The sequence below is a fragment of the Amblyomma mixtum genome, chromosome 3 (genome assembly GCF_055824585.1).
Source record: "Amblyomma mixtum isolate Tamu chromosome 3, ASM5582458v1, whole genome shotgun sequence".
NCBI classification, from domain to species: Eukaryota; Metazoa; Arthropoda; class Arachnida; order Ixodida; family Ixodidae; genus Amblyomma; species Amblyomma mixtum.
Window position 1 is genome coordinate 229,012,537 of NC_143014.1, and position 15,576 is coordinate 229,028,112.

The 15,576-nt window shown below is 50.9% G+C and overlaps 1 protein-coding gene across 1 annotated transcript in view; it reads left to right on the forward strand.

Moving 5' to 3' along the window:
• Nucleotides 1-456: 456 nt before the first annotated feature.
• The window catches only part of LOC149353952 (uncharacterized), a 55,865-nt gene continuing 40,745 nt past the window's right edge, over nucleotides 457-15,576 (forward strand). Inside the window, exon 1 of the mRNA XM_089575888.1 lies at nucleotides 457-705. Within this exon, the coding sequence (XP_089432014.1) occupies nucleotides 457-705 (249 nt within the window). The remainder of the gene's footprint in view (nucleotides 706-15,576) is intronic.

Sequence of the window (15,576 nt, forward strand, 5' to 3'; positions counted from 1 at the left end):
TATGGTTTTCTTTCACTGTCCTTCAGTTGCACAATGAAAGTTGTCAAGTCAACTATTTGTGCCGGATTTCTCGGCGCATAAAGCACGGCACCTAGCAATAAACCCGGGGGGGTTTGTCCACTACACAACTTAGCAGGTGGCAAATAGTCAAAAGAAGAAAGTCCGCGAAGAAACGATGTTCCATTCCGGCCCGCATTAAACCAAGCGCGGAGTTCAGCGCGAGATGTGGGGTCACGAACCACTGGCAGAGCCAGAGGTAAAAGACAAAGAAGAATGGCACGAGATTTTCGTTTCATTCAGGCTAAAACCTCAAGTCATTGGAAGCTTCGAGGAATCGCCATGAAGAGGTACAGTTGCTTCAATGGTTGTGGATGCCCTCTCTCTGCTTACCCAGGGACTTCCAACCGCTTCTTGGCTCCTCCCTGTGCCACCGAGCATCTGGTACCTCAATCCACCATGGAAGTTGACTTGTCGCCGTCGGACAATCAATGGCCGTCTGCTGCGAAGGGATTGCTGACATCGAGCCCAGTGAGACGTACTGACCTGGGTGGCCACCGGTCGTCGAGCTCGCCCAGCGCCTCATCGCCTCAAGCCGACACTCCGGTGGCGCAAGCTGGCAAAGAGTTGCTTCCGACGGCCACCGCTATCAAGTTCAACGGCTCCCGATGCCCTGGCGCGTTCCCTATCATAAGAGCTTCGGGTCAGGTAGGTATATGAACCCAGTTACCGCAGACTACTGCCGTAATTGCTTCGCTTTCATTTCGGCTCGGCGATCTATCGAACGTATAAGAAAAGTTTTTTTTTGTAGGCACGGTATTGGTTGAAGATGGCTGATTAATTCCTAGAAACCCCGTAATAAAGCCAGAGAGGAGAGATTTTTTAACTACTGCATGGGAATTGTGTGCGCAATGCAGTCCTTTAAGACTGTTCGAAGGAAAAAAGTTTTGCCCAAAATTTTAACATGAAAAATCAGCGTACACTCAGGCAGCGATCGAATATCGAGCGTTAACACACCTAACATGGGTCGCCGGTTCGAATCCCTGCCACGAGCTAGGCTCTAACTGAACAAGTAAATTTATGCTCCGCCAAGCGCTGACTCGTAGGACACCATAGGGAACAATCTGCAGAAAATGGTTTCTCCACAAATTTCACACGAATGATGCGACTAATTGGCCCTACTTTGACACCTACCAGACAGGAATATATATACCGGATCAATCTAGTTTATTACTTACTTGTGGTGGTCTGTCATCGCGCTGCCACCTGCCATGATTTTATTCCACTGTATAAGCACATCGTTTTTCATCGCAAAACCTGGGTTGCGCTTTGCGTTGTAACGCATAACGCTATGACGCGCAACAGGAGCATAGCTTAATTAATGTTCTAAATATGGAGACGCCATCTTGCATTCTATTAATCGAATCAGCATATCTCCGAGGCTCGGAACGACACCAGTGGAGCTGACACTCTAAAAGCTTTCTTTGAGGGTTGAGTTAATCCCACCCCCATCATATACACCTTTGCCTAGAAATATTCGTCATTACTTTGTTGCCTGCAAGTTCTGATGATTCGGCGCTTTTCGTAAATCAGCTGCGTAAGTAAATTTCACCTGATTTCTTTTCCTTATCGCAGGGCTGATGTGCCCTCATTACAATAGTTGAGCTAGCATCTACGTCGCCTCTGATAGGAGTTCTTGCCTGTTTGCTGCGTGTAAGCGCCCTATTGTGAATAGATTTTTATTTTCTTTGCGACGGTGTAACGCGGACCAGCATTGGCAGAAGTAGAGACAGTTAGGCGCTGGACAAATTGAGAGTCCGCCCACCTTTGCTCCGGCGCCCGACTGCTGGAGATCTGCACGTGTAGTGCGGCTTCGTCACGCCGCCACACGGACTGGACGCGGACCCCGCCACGGGTGCGATCCAGGCGCCCGTGCTGCGACATTTGCTTGGCGTTTCGTAGAACGCCGCCCCAAGCTGAAAGCGTTTCGAACTCTGGCGGCGTCTAACGTATGAAACAAAAACCCAAAGATTATTAACAGCGGTCTAGTTGGCCACAGAGCACTCGAGAAGAATTTCTAAGCGTTTGACAGCATCGACAACATGACCTACGCGATGACAACGAAGGTGGCAGATTGGCCGAGGCACTGACTGTGTGCAAGGGCATTTTTGGGAAATTTCGCAGATGTGCCTCTCGCTATGAAAAAGCAGCAACGTCATAAAGGATGATATCCGGAATTCATAGGAGAATGAAATTTTCCTCTCGTACTATGCCTTTTATGTAAATATTTGCTTTCCATTTGTATTTCGCTGGGTACGGTAGGTTCGTTATTTTTCTTGACGCATTGCACACAAGACAATAAGTGAGTGAGTGAGCAAATCGTCTTTGCATAAGCATCTCCGGTTATCATACCACGTGAGCTGGGTGAGAAAATGGAGCACCTGTTAGTGATGGAACCATTGGTGCATCAGATGCGGCGTCGGCGACATGAGTATTTTCAACGAACATTTCCTCTCGTATTTTTTAACCTTGGCTACACTAGGGAGTGATATATTCCCTGTTGTAGCCAGCCGCACCGGCCTGTGCTCATTCCCTTCATTCTTCCTTCGACCAAACAGCAGCAGGTGAAGTAGCACAACCGCCGTCGGGTCCCATCAGCGGAAACGGCCACAGTGCGCTCCACTAACGCTATACATATTGGACGCTGAGAGGCGTTGACTGGAATCTCAATTGAAACCTGCACCTAGAATCGCGTGTTTATTTTCTCGAGTTTTCTCTTGATGTGGACAAAAAGACAAAACTCTGTGGAACAAGGGGGATTAAAAAGTGACCATTAAATGCATTCCTGCATTAATTGATACTTCGCTAAGGCAACTCGCGACTTATCTCGGCACGTAAGGACATGTTGCGAAGGCGTGTACACGAGAGGGCATTGTGATTATTCTTTGATTTCTCTCCCCTAAACGTGCAAGAAACCAATTAGCGCCGGAGTGGATAAACCAGGAAGAAGGCCGAAGGCGATGTATCGATGCATAGCATTCGGCAACGAGAGTAACATAATAGACCTCTCCCGGTTGTAAACAGCATGACGTTCAAAAGGCGTGGTCCGATGGGCAGAATCGTCGGCTTTCGGTTCTGAATCAATTTTTTCTGATGCCGAGCGCTCCCCCACCGCCTTTGTTCTCCGATTCGAAACGCCTCGCAGATTTTCTTCTCCCGGGGTGAGCACGCTGTTACTCCGGCGGCTTGTTGCTGATGGGGGGGGGGGGGGTGATGATGTCGTATGCATGCCGCGTTTCTTCGGCGGGTTTTCGATGACGGCGGGGTTTTGTGTTTTTGTATGAGTGTTCATATGCTCTAGCATTAAACATCTAATAACCTCTCGCATATAACAATTCTGCCGCATTAAATCAAATTCTCGATAGGTTTATCCACGGGTCCGATAAACGTCATGATATGTGTACTGCCAGAGTAAAATATTAAAATTTGATCACAATAACAACACTCCCTACATACACAAAAAATGCGCCCCTAAAATTTTCCTTTGAATAACCGTAAACCGAACTCCAAGCTGTACGCACCTTTCTTGCGTACCACTTGCTGAAAGCATTGTTTCTTTTCGTGTCTGATGCAGACAAGTACCGAGGCGTGGCCGACAGTATCCTGAGGAGCGGTGCATCCTCATTGCGCTCCACGCATCTGTACCTTGCGGGCGTGCGATGACAACCGTGGCAGCGGTGAGGCCTATATCCAAGATGACGCTGGTTTTGCTGCAGCCCTGAAAGCGTCTGGCCGCAGCGGGGCCATCGTCAAAGGGGCCGCCTCACATGGGATTCGCTCCGGCTTCTGGCGTGCGGCGGCGTGAGTTCCACGTCTCGTACTCCTCTCCAGTCCAGCCTCAACATTGCAGTGACCAGCTCATTTGATTAGCAACGGCGGCATGAAGGTTAAGGTCAGGGAAGAAATTTCGTTGAATACAAGTAGAGCCGAGAAGCTTTCACATGTGCCCGCAATATTTCTTGCCAGCCTGCTTCCGGACACAGGGATAATGTGGCAGAGTTCCTTCCTAAGCGCGGACCGTGAAGTTCAGGAAAAGTCAGGGCTGTGTCAGCTTATTCTGCCGAGCTTTAATATCCAGCGCGCTTGATGTAGGTTCGAATAGTGCAGGAATTTAGATCGGCTTCGTTCTTTAATGCGCTAGATTTGCTAAGCAGCCACATATTTTATCACGAACTTGAGGACAGAACTTCTGATGTAAAAATTTCAGAGCATGCGGATATATGTGAACTTGGTTGCTTGGTTTATGGGGTTTAACGTCCCAAAGCGACTAAGGCTATGAGAGACGCCGTAGTGGAGGGCTCCGGAAATTTCGACCACCTGGGGTTCTTTAACGTGCACTGACATCGCACAGTACACGGGCCTCTAGAATTTTTCCTCCAAAGAAATTCTAGCCGCCGCGGCCGGGATCGAACCCGCGTCTTTTGGGTCAGCAGTCGACCACCATAACCGCTGAGCCAGTGCGGCGGCTATATATATTGTCACGGGCGCCGGTAGAACGTTCTGTCTCTGGCGAGCACACTGGGCGGAGCACAGCCGGCCGACCCTAGCACCGAGCAGAAGAGGACGAAGTCCGGCGCGCGACAAAGGTCGAAGACAAACCGCACGGGGGCGCTGGTAGAGTGTGGCATTGCCCCTCCCCTCTGGAAAGGCATCGACTCGATGGCTGGGATTGAGGGGGAGCCACGTGTGTGCGTGAACCGAGTCCCGGGCGCGGAACGTGGTGAGAGTTGTTCTAGCGGGCATGGTAAGGCTTGAGCCTTGCGACGTGCACAATTTCGGATGTCGGCGGGCGTCTTGAAGAACGAACACTCCCTTGCGGGAGCACTTCATACGTAACGTCGCTGAGTTTGCGGAGTACCTCGTAGGGACCGAAATAACGGCGCAAAAGCTTCTCCGAGCGACCGCGGTGACGGATGGGGCTCCAAACCCACACTTGATCTCCAGGCTGGAAAATGACTTCGCGATGACGAAGGTTATAGCGGTGAGCATCGACTTCCTGCCGCACGCGGGTTCGTTGCCGAGCCAGCCGGCGGGCAGCTTCTGCATGGCGAACGAATGCATCAGCGTCGGCAACGGATGGGTGCGCAATATCGGGCAACAACATCGTGTCCAACATAGTCACGACTTCACGACCGTGTACCAAACGAAATGGCGTGAACCCCGTCGTCTCTTGAAGGGCAGTGTTGTAGGCAAACGTGACGTACGGAAGTATTGCGTCCCAGTTCTTGTGGTCATCGTCAACGTACATAGAAATCATATCAGCGATAGTCTTATTGAGGCGCTCGGTTAGGCCGTTGGTTTGAGGATGGTAAGCTGTGGTCTTACGATGACTTGTGCCACTGAGCCGCATAACTTCCTGAGTAAGCGTGGACGTGAACGCTGTGCCTCGGTCAGTTAAAACAACAGAAGGGGCGCCATGGCGGAGGACTATGCTGATGATGAAAAAGTCAGCAATTTCAGCAGCAGTACCGCGGGGAAGGGCTTTCGTCTCACAATACCGGGTGAGGTAGTCGGTGGCAACCACAATATACCGGTTACCCAATGATGACGTGGGAAATGGGCCCAGCAAGTCCATGCCGACTTGGTGGAAAGGAATTCTCGGCGGAGCAATGGGTTGGAGCAAGCCAGCCGGCTTGAAAGGTGGTTTCTTCCGACGTTGACACTCGCGGCAAGTGCGCACATAACGCTTGACAGCCGCAGAAAGCCTGGGCCAGTAATAACGGTGACGAACTCGTGCCATCGTTCGAGAAAATCCGAGGTGGCCGGAAGGAAGCTCGTCGTGGCACGCCTGCAAAACGTCAGTGCGGAGCGCCGTTGGAACCACGAGCAGGTAACCAGAGTCCGTCGGGCCGTAATTTCGTTTGTAGAGGACGCCATCTCGCAAGCAAAACGACGACAAGCCACGCGCGAATAGACGAGGTGGTAACGAGGCGGTTCCCTCGAGATAATCGATGAGTGGGCGCAATTCCGTGTCGTCTCTCTGTTGTTGAGCGAGGGCGGACGTGGTCAGAGCACCAATAAATAGAGGGTCATCTTCGAGAGCTCATCAGGAGCATCGTGCGCGAAGAGCTGCAGAAGCTTCGCTCTGTGGAGCAGCCTCCTAGTGTGACCGCCATCTCGGATGCTGTCCGTGACGAGATACGCCGCACGGTGCAGCCCATTCCGCCTCCCCAACCGCCAGCGCCCTACGTGATGACGTACAGCGAGGCATTGCGAAGTACTGCGCCACCACCGCCGGCGTTCTACTCTCCTGCCCCTACCGCGCCGTCCCGCCGATTCCCGTATACGGCAGCGCTGCCAGACGACCGCCCACCCGTCACGAAGGCAAACATGTGGCGCACGCCGAACAACAGGCCCTTGTGCTTCCACTGCGGCGAAGCAGGCCACATCCGTCGTCACTGCCCGTACCGCCGGATTGGCCTGCGCGGCTTTTCGCCAGACGCACCCCTGCCACGCTATGGTGAACGACCCCGCGAGATCGATCAGTACCTAGCGGCCAACGTCCCACCTGCACCCACTGCCCAACGTCAGTCCAGGTCACCGTCACCTCGACGGTTGTCTTCACCAGCCCGCCAGTCCTACGTCCGGCAGTCCTCCAGCCCGCGCCGGGAAAACTGAGTACGGCGACCCCCGGAGGTAGGGCCGCCGTCACTGGACATAATGACGAACATCCTCCGCTCACCGACGTTAGCATGCCACCCGACCTCCGACCTCACGCCGCTACGACCTTTCGACGCCCAGAGACGTCTCCGCTTGACGCACCAACTCGACCGCGAGAACGATCCCCAAGTCCGACCACCCCCACACAGCGTTTTTCCGAAGGTGACCAAGCTTCGGCTGAAATCCCGATCATCGTTGATGGCCGCCGCGTGACTGCTCTCGTAGATACCGGCGCCGACTTCTCCGTCATGAGTCGTGGTCTGGCGACTGTCCTGAGGAAAGTCCTGACACCTTGGCCTGGAACGCACATCCGGACAGCCGGAGGCCATCTGGTGACACCGCTAGGTGTCTGCACCGCTAGAATGGAGATCCGCGGTGTAACCTTCATTGCCTGCTTCGCTGTGTTGGCTCATTGCTCGAAGGACCTCATCCTCGGGTTTGATTTTCTTCGAGAACACGGTGCGATAATCAACCTCCGCGAACTTGTCGTGACGTTCTCACCTCAGTGTGCCACAGCCGGCAGCAGCGAGCCCGACAGGCCTGTTTTTCGCGTGTGTGATGACAATGTCACGCTACCACCACGCTCCAGTTTGTTTATTACGGTGGAATGCTCCAACCCACGCACGCCTCACGGGATTGCGGAAGGTAACCTGTCGTTACTGTTGAGTCAACAAGTCTGCGTTGCGCGTGGTGTTGCTTCCCTCCGCGGAATGCGAACGCAGCTTTTTGTTACCAACTTTAGCGCCGAATACCGCCACTTGCCGCAAGCAACAGCCATAGCCTATTTCGATGAAATTAGTGACTCAGTCTCCCACTGCGCCTTGACCCTCAACGATACCCATGAATCGACGTCTGACGCCCCCGTTCTGACTGACGTGAACCCCGACCTAACCGCCGATCAGAAACACCGCCTCCACATGATCCTCGACTCTTTTCGCGACTGCTTTGCGACCACTTCTAAAGTTCGGCAAACATCGGTCGCTAAACACCGCATTGTAGTTGATGAAGGCGAGAGGCCTATACAACACCACCCCTATCGAGTGTCTGCGAAAGAAAGGGAGGTGATTCGGAGGCAGGTTGAGGAAATGCTCCGCGACGAGGTTATCCAGCCGTCAACAAGCCCGTGGGCTTCGCCCGTTGTGCTGGTTGCCAAGAAGGATGGCACTCTCCGATTCTGTGTCGACTATCGTCGCCTCAACAAGATTACTAAAAAGGACGTTTATCCGTTGCCCCGAATTGACGACTCATTCGATCGCCTGCGTCATGCCCGCTACTTTTCCTCTCTTGATCTACGCAGTGGGTACTGGCAGATCGAAGTCGATGAACGTGACCGTGAAAAGACCGCTTTCGTAACCCCCGACGGTTTGTACGAGTTCAAGGTGCTCCCCTTTGGCCTGTGTACCGCTCCTGCCACCTTTCAAAGAATGATGGACACTGTCCTGGTTGGCCTCAAATGGCAGTCGTGTCTCGTCTATCTTGATGATGTGGTTATTTTCGCTGCGACCTACGATGAACATCTCAAACGCTTGAGTGCAGTATTGACGGCAATCCGATCAGCCGGTCTGTCTCTAAAACCCGAAAAATGCCACTTCGCGTACCAACGGCTGAAGTTTTTGGGCCATGTTGTGACACCTGAGGGCGTCAGCCCCGACCCTGACAAGACGGCCGCTGTAGCTTCGTTCCCGACTCCCACTGATAAGCGAGCTGTGCGTCGGTTTCTTGGCCTCTGCGCATATTACCGACGCTTCGTGCAAGACTTCTCCAGGCTGGCTGAGCCTCTCACACGGCTGACAAAAGACGATCAGCCTTTCGTCTGGGCACAGGAACAGCAGGACGCCTTCGAAAAGCTCCGCGAACGCCTACAAACAACGCCCATTCTTGCCCATTTTGACGACGAGGCGGACACGGAACTTCACACCGATGCCAGCAACATTGGCCTCGGTGCAGTCCTCGTCCAGTGGCAAGATGGTGTTGAACGCGTGATTGCGTACGGCAGCCGCACGTTGTCACGGTCCGAGGCAAATTACTCAACCACTGAAAAGGAGTGCCTAGCTGTTGTGTGGGCGATAACGAAGTTCCGGCCCTACTTGTATGGTCGCCCGTTTCGGGTCGTGAGTGACCACCACTCACTGTGTTGGCTCGCGAATCTTAAAGACCCCTCGGGCCGGCTAGCTCGTTGGAGCCTTCGCTTGCAAGAATTTGACGTTACAGTTGTCTACAAGTCGGGCAACAAACACAGCGATGCAGACTGCTTGTCCCGTGCTCCTATCCCGTCCAGCTCTGATGACCTCTCGGAGGGAGGTGTTCTCATCCCCGGGCTTCGGAATGTGGCACTCCACAGCAGCTATGTTTGATGGACGGCCGTAGTGCGCAAACCGCTGTTGCAGGGCGCGCTCCATGCCTGCCGCTTCCTTCGCAAAATCGGCGTCTGTAGCCGGAGGATCGCGCACGAGCCCAACGAACAATTGCTCCTTCACTCCCCGCATCAAATGGCGCACCTTCTTGGCTTCAGACATCGAAGGATCAGCGCGGTTGAAGAGCCGGGTCATGTCCTCCACGAACATCGCCACGCTCTCGTTTGGCTGCTGCGCCCTCGATTGCAAGGCCAATTCAGCACGCTCCCGCCGTTCGTTGCTGCTGAAGGTATGCAGCAACTGCCGCCGGAAGTCTTGCCAGGTGTGGATGGCGGACTCGTGGTTTTCGAACCACGTCTTGGCGGCGTCCTGGAGGGCAAAGTAAACGTTCCGAAGCTTGCGGTCTTCGTCCCACAGATTAAATTCAGCAACCCTGTCATACCCGTCCAACCAGTCCTCCACATCCTCAAACTTGTCACCATGAAACGACGCAGGCGTGCGAGGCGTATGAAGAAGTAGCGGTGGCGAACTCACAGATGGCTGGAAGGTCTGGCTGGCCACCGTAGAGGTCATCGTGCGGGATGGCGCGGTGAGGGGTTTGTACTCGGGAGCTAAGCCTTTCAAGCGGCGGCTTGACTTGTGGACAGGTGTCGTGTCCAGGGGGTGTGGCGGAGCGCTGGAGGTTCCTGGGACCTCTTCGTACATGGATCGTACCCCGCACCTCCACCAAAATGTCACGGGCGCCGGTAGAACGTTCTGTCTCTGGCGAGCACACTGGGCGGAGCACAGCCGGCCGACCCTAGCACCGAGCAGAAGAGGACGAAGTCCGGCGCGCGACAAAGGTCGAAGACAAACCGCACGGGGGCGCTGGTAGAGTGTGGCAATATATATATATATGTGTACTTCAATTGTTTTCTTCAAAGTGCATACGTGTGGTCCTTTTCGCACTTAAACTAAAGCCGCTGAGACTAAAAATTGTTATATAACCACTGGCTTCCGCTTCGCAGTAGAATAAGTTTATGGTTTCGCTTAAGCATGCCCTGAGCCCCAAAACGACTCAGGATATGCGGGACGCCGTAGAGAAGGGCTCCGGAAATTTATAACGCCTAGAGTTTTTAAAGCGAAAGCTTTACTACTTGCACTTTCAGCCTTTGGCGTGGCGCGGCGGTGCCACCACCACGGGCGCCTAACGCCTGCGCTCTCCACTAGGATCGCAACAGGTGCTTTGTGACGTCACGCCGAAGAGAAGGGCGACCGACTCGCGCCGTCGCAAGCCACGGCGGTGCCACCACGGCGTGGCCTCCGCGATCGAAGCGCGCTTTTAAGGCGGAAGCGTCTAATGCCTCATCGTTGTAAGCAGGAGCTGTCGACAGAAATGTCACGCTTTTCAATTGGTTGAAACGGTCGTGACGTCACAGTGCGCGAATATCAAACGGGGCCAATTGTACTTTGGCTACTAACCATGCAACCAATTAAAGGGATCGTTTAGTGATGCTCCAAGTAAGTTTGACTGAGTTCAATGAATTCCCTACTTAACCAATTAGTCAAACCTTCCTAGTCAGACCAGATAACTAAATAAAACCCAGTAACAAATTTGCCGAGCTCGGGAATCGAACCCCTGTCACCGGAGTGCGAGTCGAGCACGCTACCACTCCGCCATGCCAGCTCGATGGTTTGGAATGAACAAAGGTGCGTCTGGTGAATACGGTGTCTTCGTCCACTCCCATGTTCCTCCCTTCCCGTTACGGCGAGGTTTAGATGTCCACCGAGATATGAGAGACAGATATATTTCCTTTCCTCAAAAACCAATTCACCGACGAGCAAGGCGTATTTGTCCGCGTTTCAGATTGACCCAAGTTGCCGTGGCGTCACCGCGCGCGAAATTTGACGGGTGTCCACCGAAATATGTGAGACACTTACTGCGCAACTTCCTTTCCTCAAATAGAATTTTCGACTAGTGTCTACTGAGATATGTGAGACAGTTAATGAGTAATTTCCTTTCCTCAAATACAATTTCCATTTTGTTCATTACGGCCCCTCTTTCTGCTTTCACTCACACTTCCTCCCTTCCTGTACGGTGGGGCTCAGGTGTCCACCGAGATGACAGAGAATAACAGACCATTTCCTTTCCTCAAAAAGCGCGCCAAGCATGCCGTTGTAGCCAGTGCAGGAACAGCAGTTCTACAGTCTGCATTAACATCACCAGCAACCAAGTATATCCTCACAGCGCAGCGATTATAGTTTCACTACTAGTTGCACATCGAATAGCCAAGTGATCACCACAGCAGCACCAAGGTATACAACAAGTTTCACACAAGCACCACAACAGCACAACTATCATGTGAGCGAGGGCGTAGCCATGGGTATTGCTTTCGCGATTTCCCGGCTTAACCAAGTTGAGCCACAGCCATTTTTTAACGTGCACTGACATGGAACAGCGCACGGGCCTCTTGTATTTCGCCTGAATCGAAATTCGAGCGGCGCAGCCGGGATCGATCTCACGTCTTTCGGCTCTGCCGCCGAGCGCCATACTCACTGAACCACCGGGGCGCCTTGCTTCGCCGTAGTGTAGGCCTCCAACGCGTACCGCTTGAAATAAATATTATATTAATATGTGGGGTTCAACTCCGCAGATGGACACATAGGCTATGCGGTACGCGGAAGTGTAGAGTCTAGAGAACTCGCATGTTAGGTAATACTTGCGCTATGTCCCCAGCTTGGTCTGCTCCCTTTGGGCCTTGCCTTACGGCGCGCTTCAAATTTGCAAAATAACAGACGTTCGAACACCTAATATGCACATGAGAGCGAAATGCGGCTACCACGGCCTGGATTCAATGCAGGCACCATGAGATCAGCAACTGGGCTCAAATACACTGACGTATCGCATCGGCTTGAAAGAAATCTCTTACACAAACACGTGCTCACCGAGGGCGGGGCGGGTACGGCGATTAGAGCGGGAACTTCGTGTTGGTAGCGTCGTGATGTCGATGCATATTCTTGATGACCTTGAACTACAAGGAATATGTGCAATACGGCGAAATAGCGACGGCAATGTGGTTCTCCAGCAGCGTTCACGATTGTAATGGAGTGATGTTGACGCTAACCGTGGAACCGTCATTATGACCACAGGCTTACTTGCTAATTGCGGCTTTTTGCCAGTGCCTTCTTAAAGTTAGGATGGGTTTAAGAGTGCTAACGTCATGAGACGCAACAACATGCGTCATCCATCCATTGAAGTCTCACGTTTTGTGTTTTTTTTCCCAAGTCGTGAACCACGATGGAGTTCTTTTGAGGAAAATTACCGAAGCGGGCATTTCTCGACATGCTCAACAGGATGTGCATTCAAGATTCTGGGAAATAATTAAGGACAGAATGATTGTATTTAGCTTTGTTAATTTAGTAATCATGAGTTTCAGAAAGTTAACGGGCAGAGGGGGGGGGGGAGCTGATGGGCTGATGCTCTGATGCTTATGTGCTGCACCAGAGACAAGTTCGCAAAATTATGAAATGAAATACAAAAACCATTTTTTGCTGCGAGGATTCTACACCTCACCAAGTCTCAAAGCGCATTTTCTAGCTTCGACACACATTGCTAAACAGCTGGCATATCAACCAAATGGCCCCCCTGCCTGGTCCTTATACATTACTGAGTCGCTCTCAGCAAAGCGATGTTGATATTTTCCTCCACAGCGTGAGCATCTCTCGTTCTTCTATGCAGGGTGCACGGCGAAACTGGCTCGACCACCCGCGGCGATTGAGGTGGCTCTGAGGTGCCGCAGCGAGCTGATGGTCCTTGTTTCACTTTCTTCCTTCGAGAAATTTTCAGTCATAATTTTTATTCACAGTTTAATAAAACACACAAAACAACGCGTGTTTTTCCTTTTAAGAATCCGATAGCCATATTTTCCGAACACGTACCCGTAGTGATTCAGCCACCCTCCCGGCGAATTCTTAAGGTTTACATTTATAGTGGATGTGTCTGACGGTTGACGCCGCAGTGGAATGTGTAGTTACCGCATTTTCATTTTAAAAAGTCTACGCTAATAAATTGAATTTGCAATGAATATTTCGCCGCCCCTTCGTTCCCGCTATATTGATTTTATCGCCATACACCTATTTACACAGACGCAGAGAGCAGCCTGAAAATACAATCAAAACCGCTATTGAAAAGAAAACTATTCATTCCCAATACATCCTGTAGAGGGAAATTTTTTTTGAACAGTGACGGAGAGTGTTAAAGAGCAGCGAAATTACTGACGTGGCTCGGAGCAGTTAGACACACTCCATACACAGATGCTCTTTCGCAAGTGTGCACCTGAAGGACATGTATCTCGCGCTGGAATGGCGCTGACAGTATAATGAAAGTGTAGCGCATAGGCAGCATTGGATTCAAGCGGGGAGGCATCCAAGCAGCGTCACCTTGTATGCCGCACGGGGGCGTTTTTCATGCGACTTCCTTTTAACGCAAAAGCGTTAAAGGGCTCGTGAGGCGGAAATGATGGTGTCGCCATCTTGCCTTTAGCAGCTGTTGATGGCTTCTCCGTCATCGCTGTCAACGCACAGTATCGGCACCACACTTCCTTTCCTTCCATTTGCGTGGCGGTCGATGGCGGCTTGCTGTTAAGCATCGAACGAGCAACACCCCCTTCACTTCTATGCATACAAGTGTCTGCTAGTAGTTGCTTTTAAAAAGCGGGGGACCGATAACGCTATAGATTTCTACTCTTAAAGTTTATGGGCCCAGTTATTCCAATTGAAATAACAGAGTATAGAAGCCACCGGTCTTAAAGTTAGCAGAAAGTCCGGCTGTTTTTGCAGCTGTTGGAACATTTGGCGTCTCATCAACTTATTCTAGAGACCTTACACCTCGCCGCCATATGCAAGTAGGCAAGAAAGGCAAATAGAAACCGCGTACGCTTTGATGTGACCATCGGGTGGCATCACTTCCTCTGTTGCATCATGTAGAAGAAAGAAAACCATTTCTGTTTTTCTCTAATGATGTCAAGGAATGCAGTAAGCTTCAGGTTACTCCTTCGAAACATATTCTTTCGGCAAAAGATATTTACAAGTCCTCAATACTTCGTCCAAAATAATGATTCAAATCACTTAAGACCTGGAGGCCGCATTGAATAAGCAGCACCGTAGTATTTCAGTTCCCTGTGACGGCTTGTGTCGTCCAAAAAACCGGATCTTACGCAGCCTATATTTATCAACTAATGTTCCGTCTCGGAAACAAGATATCTAAATTCTGTGCAAGCGCTTTTCTACGGAAAGGAATAAGTTTCAAGTGTTGTTCACAACAGGAGTTCAGGTGTTCATTCACCCGATGGACAAGTAATAGCATTCATTGTACAAACAAGAAGACAATGATTAACATAAAAGCATTGCACCTCTGGGAATACCGCCCATGCCAACAAGCTGAAAACAAGATTATGTAGTAAGAAGTGGTAATGCAACTACACCGAAGGTTGAAAGACGTCCAGCTTTCAACCTTCGTAAAGCCATCCAACTCGCGCATCAGTTCGTGCTGTGCATCCACAAAAAGCCACCACAGCAAAATCCGTTTTTTGGCTACAACGTTTTGCCTCTGAAAATCCCCCACCTCTTTAGGAACACCTTGACTCTACAAATATATCAAAACGTTCAGGACAAACACAATCTATGAGTGTCCCACTACAAAGTTTCGTCACCCTGCTCCTTACTTGCATCCTTTCAAAAGAACAAATGTTTGATGTCAACCAACTTAACAATTGCTATTTCAAAGGACCTCACACTTGCCCACGCAGAACGAAAAAAGAACAGAGGTGCAAGCTATATGTCGTGTTATTCTCGCATTTTCTTGGTAAGAGCTGCGACACACGCTCATAATTCAGCATATACAAGCGCGGTTTCAAAGCAGACGATGTTAAATTTCCAAAGAAATCGCCCTACTAAGCATTTTCAACCATTGAGTTCCAGTTATTCCATTTGGAATCATGCAAAAAAAAAACTAGTAAAGAAGTGACCAAACTTTGTTGTCTCTGTTCTTGTCGAATGACCGAAAAATTACGGCCCTTAGACATCGTCTAGCGGACAACGCCCCGCTGGTCATTCCGGCGTATGCTGTCGACTTCAATAAACCACGGTTGAAGGAAAGCTAGTGAAAAGCAAAGGAATTGCCTAAGGCTTGATTTTTTTTTTACTTAAATTTTGTACTGTGTGAAAGTTTCGAAAATTTCTGCGGGAAAGAAATATGCGTTCTGTAGTAGCACTTTTTGAGGTCAAGCAAAAGGTTCAAACGAGAAAAAAAATTCCGACATGGTGCTGCCTGCCATTGCCCCTTCTCAAATGATACGATGTACCATAGCTCGGTTTCTTACAGTCGTCCGTAACCATTTCATTCAAAGTTTTCTCCTTTAGATTTCGAAAGGTGTGTTGGTCTCCCTTGGAAACCTGAAAGAACTCGTTCGTTCCAGCTCCACAACAAGATACATCTTATTTTCGAGAGCTTCTTGTTATTTTCCAG